We start from the raw sequence: 16,723 nt of genomic DNA on the forward strand, positions 1-16,723 counted from the left end.
TTTGGAACAGAGTCAAAGCTTTCCTTGTGATCACTGTGAATTGATATTTCTTCTTTTTTGGTAACCACTGTAGGTGCAGCAAGTTGATTTTCTGTCTGAAGCAGCCGCCTGGCCATCAATAGCCTTGCAAAAGGTAGCAGGATTCCTCCACAGCGGGGGTAGAGCTGTTGCCCAGGTGTGGAAACAAAGTGGAATCAGGCAGATGCTGAGAAGGAAGCTCCCGCTTTACCTGGATAAAATTCAAGACATTGTCCAGCAAATGCAGAATGAATTGCAAAGTAAGCAAAGCCATGCAAAGCAAGGAGAATAAGGGCAATGTCAGTGCAGGGCAAAGCAAACTGAGTATATAAAAGATGCTGAACAGCATACATTTTTCTATTGTGATCTAGCAAAAAGTGCAGACCTTGGCTTTTAGTTTACAGAGTTGGGAGCCTTGATGCAGTAAGCTCTACGTAACCTCAGTGTGCCCACCTTTCTAATGAAATCATTGTAGAGGCATTTGCATGGACACAGGAGTCTGAGCTCAACTGGAAGTTAATAGAACCTAAATTCCTAAGCTGAAGCATTTCTGCTAACAGTTGGCTGGCAAGCATTTCCTCCCAAAGGGCTGTTCATATCCATCCTACTCTATCCAGTAGCCGCTAATTCACTTGTCAGCTGGACTGGGGCCCATATTGAAAAACGTGGTCAGGTGTAATAAGACAAAAGAACCTGCAGCTTTCACAAGATTAAATCTTCACTTTGGGTCACTTACTCTAGACTCTTCCCACTCAAAAGTGGGATTTAGTTGATATACCATGTTTGAAATAGTTGTGACCAAACTGTCCAGTTACTCTTGGGCAGGTTGAGCTGTACAGCGCTGATGGCAAATTGCAAAGCGTTCAATGTATTTATGACATAAAGTGTATGAGCGCATCAAGGTTACAGCCAAATGCCTCATTCAGGTTCATAGCACTGTGTCCCATAGGCCTAATGGCCATGAAAACAAAGCTGCCTTTTCCTGCCTGTGTCCATCCTTCACCTAGGATGGAAGCTGTAGGGAAATATAAACAAACAAGCGAACAGTCACTTTGTAACTAGTAGCTGAGGTTTGTTTCATGTAATGTGTTTGCTTCAGAGCCATTGGCAACTTTAAAGGATGCCTACTACGATGTCACCTTGAAGCCACTGGATGAAGTTTGGCAAGAGAAGACGGAAGAGTACATGAAGAAAATCCAAGCCTTTTTGCCCAGGATTGTAAAAGATGTTTGGCTAACAGAACCAATCCAGGTGGCACTAAAGGCTGTGAAAACAGTCTTGGATATGGTTGGTATAACTCAGTTCTCCGTTTTTAATGGTCTGAAAGACAACACCTACAAATTTAATCTCAGCTTTGAACTGCGGATGCACAAGACTAGTAAAATACTTTTGTTTCTGGAAACAGTGCAGTTGGCTTTCCACAGAGGAAGCTTGTGCACAGCTAATCTGCCATTCTTGAAATATTTTATCTGCTTTGAAAGCAGTGCTTTTCCACCTAGAGGAGGAGTTGTTTAACTAGTTTTGGTTGAAATCACAGCAGCAGTAATCTGCCATTCATGCAGCTTTTGCTTTTCTTCTGTAGAGAGGCGGGACTGTAAGTCCAGTGAATACTGTACAAGTAGGTTTGGGGTCTTGAAGAGCATAAAGGATATATCATGACACTAATTTATGTTAACAAATATATCAATCTTTTGCAAGCTTCTGAAGCACGTTAGTTCTGTGAAGTATTGGTATACTTAAAGTAATGTTAGTTTAGGAAGGATCTATTTCTGTCCATTATTTGTTGCTGTTGTGACTACTGCTGGTTCTCTGGATATTGACTGACCTCTAAATGACAAGATGCTGTCAGGCAAGCGACAAAAGCAAGAGAGATGAAGTGCTATTTCACTGACTATTGCTTTAAAACTCATTATCAAATACCAACTAATAATCTCCTTTTCTGGCTTTCCAACAGACCACACAGCAGATGCTCACGTGGGCAGAGGCCATGTTTTCTAGAGCTGTGAGCAAAATCCGGAAGCCCTTACTCAACCTTTACAGTTTTTCGGCCAGGTAATTGGTGTTTTTTGCAGGATCCCTGCCGCCACATAGTGTTCCAAATGGATATGTGTGCAGTCAGTCTTTGTATCAGCTTGTATACTGAGGTTGCAACCACCTGACTATGCTTTGCTTTGGGCAGGTAGCATCACGCTGTAATGTTAATTGTTGTTGGCTATCACAACAGGCTGCACTTCTAAAGAAGCTACTTGGCAGCAAACAGAACAGCAGTAGCTGTGAGTACTGGCCTTATATGGCATGGTGTGTTGCAGGTCTCGGCTGTTATATATCTTTGTTGTGCCATTCTAACCAGACTACATTTCTTATGAATATTTCACTTCCATGTTTCTAATAACAAAACAACTGTGTTTCATCAGCTTAGCAGATAAGGGCACATGCTGTTTTGTTTGTATTCTCCAGGAACTGTTCAGTGGCAGTAAAATTGCCAGTACTTCCTAAAGCAGACCGCTCCCTGGATCTGGCAAATATTACTAATTATCTCATTGAAGAAAAGCTAATGAGGCCTCTCCAAGACCTCTACAATACCAACATAGTTGCAGAGTATTATAGATTCAAACGGAGGATGATGGAGACTCCCTTTGAACGTAAGCCTTTGTTTTGTAACTAGGTCTATTTCCACTTAGTTCTAAATCATATTTGGAATAGTAGTTTATGTAGACATGGTCATTCATTAAGAATTTTACTATAAACTTTCTTGTAAAACAATATTTGTATCAAAGAATCACAGAATGGTTTGGGTCAGAAGGAACCTTAAAGCCCATCTAGTTCCAGCCAACCTCCCACTGGAGCAGATTGCTCAAAGCCTCATCCAACCCGGCCTTGAACACCTCCAAGGATGGGGCAACCACAACTTCTCTAGGGAACCTGTGCCAGTGCCTCACCACCCTCATAGGAAAAAGAAGTCTTCCTAATATCTCATCTAAATCTCCCCTCTTTCAGCTTAAAACTGTTCCGCCTTGTCCTATCTCTGCACACCCTGCTAAAGAGCCCCTCCCCAACTTTTCTTTAGGCCCCCTATATACGTAATATACTTGTGTATAAAATCAACACTTTGGGTAAACCTAATACTTAATATTTACGATTCCTGCTGTTGAGACTAGAAATCAGTAGGTGGCATTTATCTGTCTTATCTCCCTGCTCTGGTGAGTTGACACTGCGGTTCAGCATCAGTCATCCCTGGGTCTTGCCGTGGAGGCTTTGTCCATACTTTGAAACTGGTAACATCACTTCTGTTGGCTCTAGGATGAAAAAGCTCTGCCCTACCAAAACTTTGGACAATACTACCTGAAAATGTATTGCTAAATGCTAAAAGACTGCATTAACAGTCCCAACTGTACCTTGTAGATAACGGCTTTTCCAGAAAGAACTATTTTTAATGTCTTTCTCCCAGGAGGCAGGCACAGTGGCGGCCACTGAAAGGAGATCTTATTACCAAATAGTCCAAGTGCTGCATCAGCAGGGTTTCCTGAACTGCACCCCTGTTCAATGCTCTGGTTTGGCAGGGTAATCTTCTGCATAGGAACATATAATGTGTGTGTAAGGGCCGGGGGGGCTTACAAATATGGCTATCAATAGCATGACTATAAATCAAGATGAGCTTTGAATACTAATTCATGTTTCTAAAAGTTTTAGGACACTCAGGTGACTTTATAATGGAAAAGGAAATCTCTAGATTGTTTTCATTCTGGATAAACAGAGCAACTTGTAACTAATTAAAATGTAATAATAACCTGAGAAATTATTTTAGAAGTGTGCCAGCCAGAGGCTGTGTTGCAGCATTCAAGCACTAGAACAGCGCTTACTGCTCTGTGGAAACTGACTGATGTTTCCTCTGAAATATCGTTCTCTAGACCAAGCCATGTTAATGGGGACCAAGCATCTTATGACTTTTGATGGAAAAATTTATGATTTGGCATCAAAGTGCAGTGTACTTCTTGCCAAGGATTTTGTTCACAATACTTTCACTATAATACTAAATGAGGAAACTAGTAACTCAAGATCACTGTATGTGGAGATGAACCAGACCATGATCAGTATCTACCCGAGACTGAAGGTAGGAGAGGAAAATCAAACGTTCTTCTTTTCCAGGCCAGAAGTTATGTTGAACCAACCAACACGGAAAAAAAATAAAAAAGTCTTCAAAAGGTTAATGCTCAAAACATAGCTCAGAACACCTCTCAGATGTAAGTGCTAGAAAGTAACCACTTTTAATCAGGAAATAACTCCCCAAACAAAATCACTTTTAACTCAAGGGCTGCCTCTTTGCTCTCTTGGTATTTAAAATTAGAGAGGCTTGGTGAACTTTTCAGCTTTCCTCTTACAATGCCTCAGAGAATGGCAGTTAGAGAGGTCTGGAGGACAAAGTGAGCCATAGTCTCAGCGTATCTGGAATTATTCCAACTCTGGTCTGAGCAAAGCTGAGCCCATCTCACCTGCAAACTCCGACTAGCTTGCCTTACTTTCATTGTAACATATTTGAAATTGCATTTTCATTTTAAAACAGATAGCTAAGATGTATAACTTCTCTGGTATGGAAGAAAACTGCCAGGGACTGGATCAGTCCCTTGAAAAGAATACCACCATTTCCATAAGAGAAACCAACAAAATAGAAGTGTCTAACCAGAAAGGCGTTTCTGTCTCTTGCAATTTTCAGTATGATCTCTGTACTGTCACTCTGGCTGGCTGGCACCATGGTGAGTACCAATCATACAGCTTTTGTCAGCCCTTAAGTCTTTTTTTTCCCCTCTGTCTCCAAATTATCATCACCTGTAGTACCACAAAGGGTTGTCTTTTACTTACTTTTCCCCCTCTTCATTTATACACACCCTGGAAATAGCCCTAGGCATTCCCAGTTATTGCCAAGTAAAGCACAATATGTACCATTCCAGTAGAGCAAGCATTTACCTAGGTTACTATTGTTTCAGTGCAGTAAAGCAGATAGAAGTAGCAGGTTATGTAATCCAGTAAGCCCAAAACCTACCTGAGAATCACTGTCCTGTATTAGGCTTACCTTGTCAAACCTGCAAGAGCACAGAAGAGGGAGGCCTAAAAGTTTTCAGAGTTTTTGGTATATTTGGAATACATCTCTCATGACATTCTAAACCTCAGACCCCTGAGATCAGCAGAGAAGGGACGTGATGCCTTTGGGTGGGAGAAGCAAATGAACAGCTAAGAAATGAAGTAACAATGCAGACTGAGAAAAATCCATAATGGATGCCTGGGGATACTTTCCCTCTTCTGCATTACAACTGAGCTCTGCTGTCCAGAACAAGCAGAGCCCAGAGATAGGTTCTAAAATTTTCCTACATATCCTTGTGACAACTACTGTTTCACTCCATTTCAATTTCCTTCCAGGTATTTCAGCTGGGCTTTTTGGTACCAATGATAATGAAGCTGGAAATGAGTGGATACTTCCTAATCGTTCTTTCACTGACAACGTGCAAGAGTTCACACAGAGTTGGCAGGTAATGACCTGAAGGGCTTCTCTATGCAGATTACCAATGGTGCTGGCACACAAAGGGTAACGTCTGACACACTGCTTCGCCTTAGATGAACTAAACCTACATACTGGAAACTGCAACATACTGTATGTAATAATGTGTATGTTTCCGTGTGTTTAACCAGGGAAAAAGTTGCATGTGTTTGCTAATAACCATATAAGAATTCCCTCTGGATGGCGTTGAGTACTTTTGGCCGAAGTGGTTAGCTAAAACACGGAGGCTGCTTCCACCATTAGAAGGATCTGATGTTGGAACCAAGTGTCTTTAATGTACTTGGGACACCTCTCTCTGGAATGCAGAGCCAGGTGGTCCTTGGTCTGAGGCAAATCCCAATGTTCATTGGTCAGGCCACAGTTTGTACCTGGCAGTTTTCCCTCTTGAAGTTTTTTTGAGAGCTGTTTGTTGTAGCTGGGTATGTCGAGCCTCTTAATTTTTTTTGTTCTTCCTGCTTTTCATCTTATCAGGGAACAACACTTTAGAAACCAGTAATTCATAAATTTGTGCTCCAGCCCCACAGCACTACATGCTAAGACTTTTTTTCAGGGTTAGCTGCTGCTGACTGAGTTATTAACTTGCATAAAAGGACTTCCTATAACTATCTTAAATAAATGTTATACCTCTTTGCTTCAAAGACTTAACCTTAATTCATGTAATCTATCTTGAGCTGAAAATAACCTAAATAGGAAGACATGCAGGTGTCAGTAGCCATTCGTGAATACAACTGACCAAACCCAAGAAAGCCTTACTGTGCTCTCAAGCCATGGTGACAGTATCCTATAAATACCTTCAAGCCTAATTTGAGAATCTATTATAAAAAAAAAAAGAAACCAGCATCTTATTACTACTAAGATTTTGTGACACTTCCCTTTACCTTCTCATCAGAAAATGTCTGAGATCTGGACAGAGAAATGCCCAGAATATTCACGTTTATTTCAGTAGTTTACTTAAAAAAAGAAAGGATCTTGTACTCTTCTTGCTGTTGGAGAGATGTATCTAATGAGTTTGCAGACTATGTTTATGTTAATAATGGGGCAGGACCATGACAAGACTGACTGTAGGTATAATTTTCTTAGTTGCTACAAATATTAAATTTCTAATATATTGATAAAAATGCAACCATCTAATGCAAAACTACCTAGAGAAGTCTAACTAAAAATAATAAATTAAAAGCAATACATAAGAAACTTACTGTCATAAGCTGAGAATCCATGTATGTTCTTCTTTTAGTGGCTGATGGCATAATTGCTGTACTTAGACTATTGATTGGTACATTTTATTTGTAGGCCATGGCATCTTTGCAGTGCTGGATAGTGCCAAGGAAAATTTATAGATGACTCCAGCTGAACCCTGAGCTGTTTGCAGACATATCTCATTCAGAAAAAAAATAATAAAACACCTGACTTGCCAATAACGTACTGTTGTCATACATCATTAAAGCAATGGCCAGAAATAGAGATGTGCCAAGTCTGGAGGTCATGCAGACTCTTAGAAACTTTTCTGAAGCTGTAGGAAGAGATGATAACAGTGGAAATAACCCAGTTCAAACAGGCAGCGTGTTCAGCTCTGCTGATAAAATGGAGCTTGCCAAAACCCTTCCTGACCAGTTTTAGCACAACTATATGTGACACAGAAAGCAAAAACATGATCAGGTTCTATCTGGCCAGGTATCTATGCCTGAAATAAAAGCAGTCAGTCACTCTGCATTGCTGGAATCACCTCGTATCAAGGTACAAACTCTGACTAGCAACTTACTACCAGGAGCTTTATTACAAGCCCTTGGCACACAGTGACTTTGTTGCCAAGAACATCAGCAAAGCTCTAATGTTAGACCAGCTGCTGTGCAGAATGTGGAGGCTAACAACAATTGGCAGACGTCTGACTCGTGCAGAATGAAGGTTATCTGAAGGAATAAACTTCAGCAATCATTACTAGTTCTGTTAATATTTGGTATCATCAGCTTTTGACGTGCATGTTAAAGACACCTTACCATGTACAACAAACATCTGTTCACATTTTATTGTCCAAAATGCTTGTAATTGTAGGGACCTCCACTTTGGGACTTTTTTTAAAGCATTAATGTTTATTATGAATAACTCAGCAAGATATGAAGATTCTTTTTCTCCAGTAAAGATCTAGTAAAATCACAGCTCTAATCTGTCATATATAACAAAAGTTAAGACGACTAGCCAACTACTTACTTACTACGTCAGCAGCCACCCACCAAAATCCTTCTGTGAATAAAAAAATTAATGGAAAAAGGAAACAATGTCTGTAACCTGTAATATTTATGAGACATTCATTTTTTTTAATGAAGAATGCAAGGTACTTCTCAATGTTAATAAACAATAAATATTAATCAGAGCAATGTACTGAGCTGCCCCTGTCTTCCTTCAAACATCTCACAAAATCTGAAAAATTCATGCTACACTGATGTTTAAAAAAAGCAAACAAAAACCCCCAACTTTCTAAATTCTGTTTTCACAGGTGAACAAGTGCAGTCTCGTACAGAAGAAAGTGAAACCATGTCCAATTACAGCAAAGCAAAAAGTGTGTAAAGTGTTTTTTGAAGAATCACATTCACTTCTTAGGAACTGCTTCAAAGTTGTAAGTATAACCACAGCCACCAAGACTCTTTGAATACCCAAATGTCAGACAAGTACACATAATTGTTGCAGAAGTTTAGTAACTTCAGAAGTCATCAGAACAACAATCCAGACAGAAAAAAAGGTGTTATATCACCATAAATATAAATTAAGATGCTTGACATCAATAAAACATTGGCATGACTTTGTACCACTCTTTAACACGCAGGTCTAGAATTTGGAAATACAATTAAACCACTCAGTATTGGGAAGAGAATAAAGGTTTGTGAATGGTCCTAGCAAGGGCAGGGAGACAAAAATCAAACTTCCTTTTCAGTCTACCCCCAGGTGTATTGCCAGACTGCTGTCTTGGGAAGAGATGTGTGCTTGCACCCTGCCCACCACACCCCTGACCAACCACCCTTTGTGTTCCAGGTGGATCCTGAACCATTCTACAACATGTGTACATATGACACATGCAAATCACATGAGTTGAAGGCTGCCTGCAGCTTAGCAGCAGCCTATGTTCATTTGTGCAACCAAAATTTTGTCCCTGTGGAAATTCCTCCTCAGTGGTAAGTTTCATTTCTTTCCATTTTGAACGTTCTGACTGCATCACTACAGTGCTTACATCTCTGCAACTAATGAATCCGACTATGGGTATGAGCAAAATGATCCTGTTCCTGGAATTGTTCTTGCTCCTTGTCTCTCTCCTTTCCTCCTGTTCACTCACCATAACCCACCCAGTTCCTACTCTCATGGCTTTCTTATTCCCTCCTGATTTGCTATGTAGAACGAGGCTGAAGAATACTTGCAGAATACGGGGTGAAGTGTCCCTAGGAGTTCCACTTTTCAGATACTATTTTTGTTTCAATCTTTTTGTGTCTTAATGCATTTGGATTAATATTAACAGTAATACTTACTATATAGGCACACAGAACATACTCAAATGACCTGTTTGTGTCCTTTTCAGCCTTTTTAAATGAAATCTGTTTTCTTTAAACTTATTCTAGGACTAAGATTATTACTACTTTTATTTTAATACAGCTATCATTCAGATAGTTGTCTTCTGAGAACCTGTTTAAAAATGCAAAGAAAGCTGAAAAGAGCAGTAACTTGAAACTGAATGCCAATCTGGGGCATTGCAATCCTTCCCCACTTCTGTTGTTACTGTGCATGTTAGTTACGGATCCTAACGCTTTTGGTGAAAGGGCACACACTACTGCATTGCACACTGCTGCAGAAACTAGATTAGGACAGTTGTGCTTCTAAAAGAGACAGGAGTGTGTTCCGCTAGCTGGATCTGTATTATTTAGTAAGTGCAGAATTTCAAGGAAATAATTCTTGTGTTAAAAAAACAACCTGTTTAAGCACACAGCCCCAAAATAATTGTAAATAATAAAATTCAGTCCCCTCTTTATTTGTTTCTCCAAAGCAACTGCACTATTAGTACTGCAGTTACATCAGCTACCGTACAGTTGCCATTTCCAATATATGTTCTCTTACTCCTGTCCAGCTTGGCTCTTTTGCAATCTAAGTAGCTGAAGAAGAAGGAGCTGCCTGCGCTGGAGAACTGCAGTAATCCCAAATACCTTACTGCTGAAGGCAGACAGCTGCTGCATATTTAGGGGTTCTCCATATGATGGATGTTCACTAGTTTATACTGTACATCTTTCCTATAGTCTGTCCCCACTGGAAATTCTGGGTGTGGTGCCTTCTTTGAACAATACTTATGGACTACAAGTTGCTATATAGATAATGATATATAAACAATGGTAACTATTACCACTTGAGTAGTATTGTTGACTATTCACATATTGCTGTCTTAAGAGAAATGACCAAGAAGGTGCCTAAAATTTATTTTATTCATCTGCATTGCAAAACTTACTACGTAACTATATTTTTACAAGACTGCAATGAAAACATGTACTGTAAGTAAATGACAGAATCATGCAGAAGAGCTAACTATACTTTTGGTAGGAATTAAGCACTTGGGTTTACACTCCTAACTTTTATGCTCCAAGCTTTGCTAAGGCTTAGCAATGAGAAAACAGGGTAGGGATTGTAATATATGTAATGAAATGTTATTCATTTGCATTTGTGAACTCACTACCACCTGATAGAACATGAGATAAGTCTTGAAATATGTAAACATATTTACATATTTACAAGAGAAGGAAGTGTAACAGACCAAACTGCAGTAGGGGAGTACTAGGTTTGGTATCCTGAAAGAGTTTGTAATGGCCATGCAAGTCACCCATTGTAACCAACAACCACTAAGGTCATGAGAACAAGAGACAATTTGAGCCAGTACTAACTGCCAGTGCAGTACTTCTAGAAATACATTCTTGTCAAGGATGTGCTATTGGACAGTTGAATTAGCCGTAAGTTTAGTTGTAATGCTGCTCTTTTCCTCCTAAATGTGAATTTACCATCAAACATGAAGAATCAAAATCTTTACTTCAGTTAAGTGCATCTAAGATAAAACTGTCTAAAATGTTAGAGTATTTTTTCCCACAACTTTTTGATGTATATTTGATGCTATTTTTTCCTTCATAGATTTCTTGTACTTCAGCATAGTAATAGCTTGTATTACATGTCACTTGTTACCCTCCATCCTTTAGGTATTTACTAATCATTTAACTGGACTTCATCTCTTCATTTCAGTTTAAGCCAGTTCTGAGTGGGAGATACCAGTCCTGAAGATGGAAGAACCCTTTCAGCACTGAAAATAGAACAGCTGCTTAAAGTTGACAAGTTAGAAGCAATAGTAGGGAGAACTACTATGCACAGTAGAAGTGTGAATGAATTAGTGTTAGGACTTTGACTATAATTAAGCATATATGGTATAAAAAGAAAGCTTTTCACCCGGAAACACCTGAGGTCAAGAGGAATGATTTCAGCACACTGACAAGAAACTATCATTGACCAGAAGAAATCTGACATAAGAGTATCAGTTACTTTAAAACGGTTCTTGAGTTCAGTGGCAAAATTGCCTCTTTGCACACCTTGAACTATAGCATGAATACATTTAAAATATAACCAAAGGTCTTTTCCAGCTCAGATTAGTACAAGTGGGTTACTTTGTGAAAGCAGCATCTTGGCTTTGAACCTGTGCAAAGTTGCTGACTTCTTTTTTCCTACAGAACTGAAACTGAGCTGTTCAGAAAATTCTTGAGAAAGCGACCTTTTTCCAGAGAAGTGCCCCAACACGCAAGAGGGCTAAGACAGAAATAAGGCAGTTAAACAGTTGAAAGCATTTAATCATTTTCTCATTGCTATGCTGGTTGATTTTTCCCTTATTCATGCATACATTGTTAAATGAGAAACAGCCTTCTTGGTATCTGCTCAAAAGTTTCATATTCTCCCTTTGTGTCTTTAGAACCCCCTTCTCAGAAATCAGTTTCTGTGCTGGGAAAAGGTGACTGATACTTACGCTATCCATAAAATAGTCTTAGGGTGTTACAGATACTGGTATCTGAAAGTGTTTCATAAATTACTTTATATATATATATATAAAATTACTTTCTATATATATATCTATAGTAAGCCTGCTGATTAAAACAGAATGCTTTACATTTTTCCACAGAGTACCAGGAATGCAATTATTCCTTAGTAACACTGCAAAATCCTTCAGCTGTTTTTGCATAACATGCAAACTATGAAATAATGGTGTTCTGAACTATGAAATAATGTTAATAAACATTTGACCTCATTTTTATGCTGGAGTACATTTTTACTGATTACCCACAAGAATAAAGTTGTCCTGATCTACAGTTAGAACTGGCTGAGTTTAAATGGCTTCTATAGTATATATCATAGAGATAAAAATAGCAGCTGGCTTCAGTTATCCTGTACGTGCTGCTTTAGTCTGGGATCGCTATCTGAACACTTACACAGTAGCTTTACACAAATTTTGTGCAAAACATGATTCTCACACTAGCCAGGAAAAACGCCTACAATTGCTAGGATTCCCACAAGCATGAAATACTGCTGCTTTACAAAACATGGTAGAAATCAAGTTTTCCTGTGTAATAAGCAGCTATAAAACTGCTTACTTACTGAGAAGACGTGTTTCATAACAAAGCCAAAATTGTATGAGAGTTCTAAAAGTTAAAGAATATTTATACCAGTTATTGATTAAAAAAAATGCATAATCTTCTTCCCCAGTCACTTAACGCATGCTAAGCACACCAAATACCTTTGATAAAATACCAAGGGGACAGTTGCCAGAACAAAGTAAAATGTCAGCAAGTAGCGTGCAAGATTCAAAAGAGCTACTTTACTTTCCAGATAACTGCAGCAATGCTAGGGATACAGAAATACAGGGAAGTGAAAGAGGTGATTATATGTCAGCTGTCAACAGCAACACTGCGTTGGATGCAGAGACTGGGTCTCCTAGAAGCTGCATACAGCATTGCACAGGGGACAACAAACACCCATAAACATTTTAAACTACAACTATTGTGCCAGGCACATTGACACGTCTCTGAGATGTTCCCCGGTTATGCAAATGCATTTTTTGTGTCCAGATACTCATGACAGGCACAAACTCAGCCAGGCCCTCCGAACCACACTTGAAGCCCACCAAGTTCAGCCAGAGCCCAGGTCAATGCAGGCGGAGGCTGCTGCACGCTGGCGTGGCACAGGAAGCCGCAGCTGGAGACAGTGCCCTGCTCAACGGGATCCCGGATGTTCCAAGGGCTTCCAGGCACTCACCTGACCACATCGACGGTGAATATCACATTAGACCAGTGACAAAGTCTGTGCAGAGCACCATTCGTACAGAACAGGACTGGAAGAATAAAAACATACCAACTTCTTTTCAATTCCTCATTCATAATTTGAGTTCAGCATTGATTTACAGCTTTCAACATGTAAATCTCATCTCTGTTTTTCTGTATTAGCAACTATGCCTTGCCTATCTGCCAGACGTTAATGGAAAGGCAATCTATTTTTCATGCTTGTTCATAAAATAACCAGCAATAAACGTGCAGTAGTTTGTCACAGATCAAAACGTTCTTCAGCTTTGTAAAACCTTTAATGAACCAAGGCAACCATCCCATCCATCCAAATGATTCTTAAGTATCACTTAAATACACGGGCTTTTTACTGTACCACTTTCAGTATTTCAGAAACAGAGAAACCAGAGAAGTATTTAAGTACAAGATTCTGCTTACAGTTAGAAAGAGACATCTGTCTTACAAGTGGTTATTACTGAAAGAGAAAATACAGGTGAAGACATCATTTCCAACCACACTCTGAATGGACTGAAACACATTTTGCCGTCATTCCACATATCAAGTTCACACAAGTTCTGTGCAGCTCATGCTGCCGATACACTGCTATAGGAATGACTATCTAAGCTCATGTTCCCAGAAACAGCAACTAACCCATGCAGAAACGCGCTATGTTCTTGATAGTATAGGCATGGCACTCAGAAAGCATCAAATGTTTTTCAAATCTGCTGATATCAAAAGAGACTGTGAGAGAGATGTACATTGTGATTATTAGCAGATATGCACAGACCCTGACACTTAACTCAGAGCCTGACTTCTCTCTCCAGTTTACTCCAAGAGTACCTGGGCACTGCTTGAATCCACAAATACACAAAATGGCCCAACATTCTGCACCAAAAAAAGAAGAAAAAAATGTGCATTTCCACTTACTTTAGGCAAAGAAAAAGTATCTAGGGGATGATTCTGTGCAAATCCTCGACTTCAAGGCTCCACATATCCTGATGCACAGGGTTTTCAGAAAGATCTGTTATCTTTATTGCTTGAAGGACTGGCTCAGGACTGCAGGACCTCACCACACCCATCACCATTACATACATCCCTACAAGAACAAGCAAGTGTGAAATTTATTAAGCCTTGTATTTTCATTTTAATTCAGAAACCAAAATATTTAAAATGAAGTAGATAAACAGTTTTAATTAAGGCTGCAAATACTTGCAAGAAAACTTAAGGAACTAAGATTGCACAGCACTAAATTTCAGAAAAAGGCTTCATCATCTGCACAACCATTTTTACAGTAGATTTTACTAGATTTTCACATACAGCAAAAGTCAAAACCAGCACACTTCTCTGTCACGCAAGTGGAGGGAAGACAATTCAGAAGACTAAAAGACAGCAGTGTGGCTGTCTTGAACAACTCTTGTGATGCTGCAGTCCAGCACTTCTCCAGATGAATTAATAGTACTGGTGAAGGAAAGAAAAAACAAAAGACAAAAAAAAGACAAAAGAAAAAAATCCTATCCTTGTTCCTAGACTCACAGCTCGCCTCTGCAGCACCTCAGTTTGATCAAAGGTTTCCTGTAACTGTGGAGAACTGGGAACAGGCCCTGTCCTTACTGGCACTTATATGGGAAGACAGCACAAGTCTTTACTGACTGCCACTCATACTCGGCTGCTGCAGCACACGCTGCTCCTTCTGGGACTGCTACAGCAGCACAGCTTTTCCAGGATGCCTCTTCTACGAATGACGTTGCATGCAAAAACACGTCCTTTGCAGCTGTGCAAGATCAGCATGCCCCCAAACGCATTTCACACACGCAAGAGCCATTCCTAACACCACAGATACCCAGTGGGCCTGCATATGAGGGTCCCACGCCAGTGAGACTGTGGGTGGGACTGCGCTGCACTGAGTGAAACGCACTGGGAGAAGTGCCACCACCCCCAGGAACCCCTGATACCAAAAAACATCGAATCATATAATCATAGAATAGTTTGGGGTAGAAGGGACACTAAAGATCATCTAGTTCCATCTCCCTCTAGATCAGGCTGCCCAAGGCCCCATCCGACCCGGACTTGAACACCTCCAGGGATGGGGCAGCCACAGCTTCCCTGGACAACCTGTGCCACTGCCTGACCACACTCATAGCGAAGAAATCTGCCCCTCTCCAGTTTATACCCATTGCCCCTCATCCTATGACCACAAGCCTTTGTAAACAGCCCCTCCCCAGCTTTCTTGTAGCCCCTTCAAGTACTGGAAGGTCACTATAAGATGTCCTCGCAGCCTTCTCTTCTCCAGGCTGAACAACCTCAACTCTCTCAGCCTGTCCTCACAGTAGAGGTTCTCCAGCCCTCTGACCATCTTCGTGGCCTCCTCAGGACCCGCTCCAGCAGTTCCACACCCTTCCTACCAGGGAACCATCTCCATCAACCGCGTCAGCGTGCAGCGAGACAAGGGCTTGTTACATAAAGTATGTCCCACTTACAAGCCTATGAATATTTCTCCCAGAGATCTTACACGTATCATATTACTTTTTAAGGTTTAATTTTAATACGAACTTCACAACAGTCAAATCTCTTACTAATTTGGAGCAGCTCCAGCTCTCTAACCTTGCATTTGAGATGGGGGAAGGCTGCAAACAGAGGAGATGGCAGAAGAGACCCCTTTCAGCACAGCTCACACCGAATACAAGGCGTTCTCATCTCCCAAGAGTGAACAGAGCCTTGAAGACAGCTGGAAAGACAACAACGCTCTCATTCTACCTAGCTTTCACATTTTCCATTGCTTCCATGAACCTTCAGCTGTGCCCTGGCTCAGATCAAGCACCCCCTCGCAGTACCTGGCTCGAGCCCGCGCCGCCCCCGCGGCACCCGCTGCAGCCCCAGCACGGTGAAGGCGCCGCTGTCGTCCTGCAGGCGGGCCGAGCCGCCGCGCCGCAGCTCTAGCACGGCGCCCTGCATCCATACGGCGCGCAGGCTCAGCGGCGCACGCCCCGACGCTGCTCGGCACAGCCGCCACGTCCCGCCCGCGCCGCGCTCCGCCCCGCGCAGCTGCGCCGACAGAACCTTCACCGGCGGCTCCGCCGACATGGCCCAACGCGGGACCGATGGGACAGAAAGAAGGGAAGCGGAGCTGAGGGGAAGACCACGGACGGGAAGGGTGGGGCACGAGGCGGTGCGCACAGCCCCTGAGGAGAGGGACGGAAGGCAGCGCGCGCAGCGCCTGAGGGGCGGGAGGCGGCGCGCGCAGCCGAAGGGCGGGGCAGGAGGCGGTGTGCGCAGCGGAGGGGAGAGGCGGAAGGCAGCCGGCAGCGCTGGAGCTGACGGGAGGGGGAGCTGCCGCGCTCCAGACGCTGGCGACGCCTCCGCGGGCCCCGGCACCAGCGCCTGAGGGTTGGCGCGTTGGCGCCCGGACGGGGGTGGCCGAGTCGTTACAGACCAAGAGTGCGGATGACCCCGCCCGCTGCCCCCGGTCACGTGACACGCGCAGCGGCTTGCGCTCCGCTCCCTCCGCCTTAGGTCCGGAAGCGGGCGGTGCGCTGTCAGTCGCAGCTGCAGCCCGGCAGGGCTGAGGGGCTGCTCACAGGGGCAATGGGTATAAACCGGAGAGGGGCAGACTTAGGCTGGACATAACCAGGACTTTCTTCACTATGGAAGCGGTGAGGCCCTGGCCCAGGCTGCCCAGGGAAGCTGTGGCTGCCCCATCCCTGGAGGGGTTCCAGGCCAGGTTGGATGGGCCTTGGGCAGCCTGCCCATGTCCCTGCCCATGGCAGGGGGTGGGACTAGATGGACTCTTCCAACCCGAACCGTTCTATGGCTATGATAATTCAGT

The 16,723-nt window shown here is 42.2% G+C and overlaps 2 protein-coding genes across 8 annotated transcripts in view; one reads left to right on the forward strand and one right to left on the reverse strand.

Moving 5' to 3' along the window:
• Positions 1 to 10,964, forward strand: part of LOC128853691 (uncharacterized) — an 84,958-nt gene extending 73,994 nt beyond the window's left edge. For 2 of the 5 annotated variants that reach the window (XM_054080218.1, XM_054080219.1), the window contains 10 exons: positions 74 to 278; positions 1,118 to 1,305; positions 1,973 to 2,070; positions 2,476 to 2,660; positions 3,927 to 4,129; positions 4,580 to 4,769; positions 5,431 to 5,540; positions 8,061 to 8,180; positions 8,594 to 8,733; positions 10,826 to 10,964. In XM_054080218.1, coding sequence (XP_053936193.1) covers positions 74 to 278; positions 1,118 to 1,305; positions 1,973 to 2,070; positions 2,476 to 2,660; positions 3,927 to 4,129; positions 4,580 to 4,769; positions 5,431 to 5,540; positions 8,061 to 8,180; positions 8,594 to 8,733; positions 10,826 to 10,841 — 1,455 coding nt within the window. In that variant the 3' untranslated portion in view covers positions 10,842 to 10,964. Of the gene's footprint in view, positions 1 to 73; positions 279 to 1,117; positions 2,661 to 3,926; positions 4,130 to 4,579; positions 4,770 to 5,430; positions 5,541 to 8,060; positions 8,181 to 8,593; positions 8,734 to 10,825 lie in introns of those variants that run through there. The other 3 variants (XR_008452369.1, XM_054080220.1, XR_008452368.1) reach the window with 3 other exon arrangements.
• Positions 93 to 16,136, reverse strand: RMI2 (RecQ mediated genome instability 2). 3 transcript variants are annotated; one of them, XR_008452376.1, is made up of 4 exons: positions 15,732 to 16,136; positions 13,828 to 13,996; positions 12,878 to 12,953; positions 93 to 229 (listed from the first exon to the last, which is right to left on the reverse strand). XR_008452376.1 is itself a non-coding variant. In XM_054080230.1 (3 exons), the coding sequence occupies exons 1-2, from the start codon at positions 15,979 to 15,981 to the stop codon at positions 13,848 to 13,850; spliced, it is 399 nt and encodes a 132-aa protein (XP_053936205.1). In that variant the 5' UTR covers positions 15,982 to 16,136; the 3' UTR covers positions 94 to 229; positions 13,828 to 13,847. The 3 variants fall into 3 exon arrangements, 2 of the variants coding, with proteins under 2 accessions (XP_053936205.1, XP_053936204.1); XM_054080230.1 differs by lacking the exon at positions 12,878 to 12,953 and having other exon boundaries at positions 94 to 229; XM_054080229.1 differs by lacking the exon at positions 93 to 229 and having other exon boundaries at positions 8,740 to 12,953; positions 15,732 to 16,135.
• Between the last annotated feature and the right edge of the window lie 587 nt (positions 16,137 to 16,723).

Source organism: Cuculus canorus, chromosome 15 (genome assembly GCF_017976375.1).
Source record: "Cuculus canorus isolate bCucCan1 chromosome 15, bCucCan1.pri, whole genome shotgun sequence".
Lineage (NCBI taxonomy): Eukaryota > Metazoa > Chordata > Aves > Cuculiformes > Cuculidae > Cuculus > Cuculus canorus.

Coding starts and splice junctions, on each gene's coding strand:
- RMI2 (XM_054080230.1), bottom strand. CDS start 15,981: ATGTCGGCGGAGCCGCCGGTGAAGGTTCTGTCGGCGCAGCTGCGCGGG. Junction 13,997..15,731: donor GCGGCGCGGGCTCGAGCCAG/GTACTGCGAGGG, acceptor TTGTTCTTGTAG/GGATGTATGTAATGGTGATG.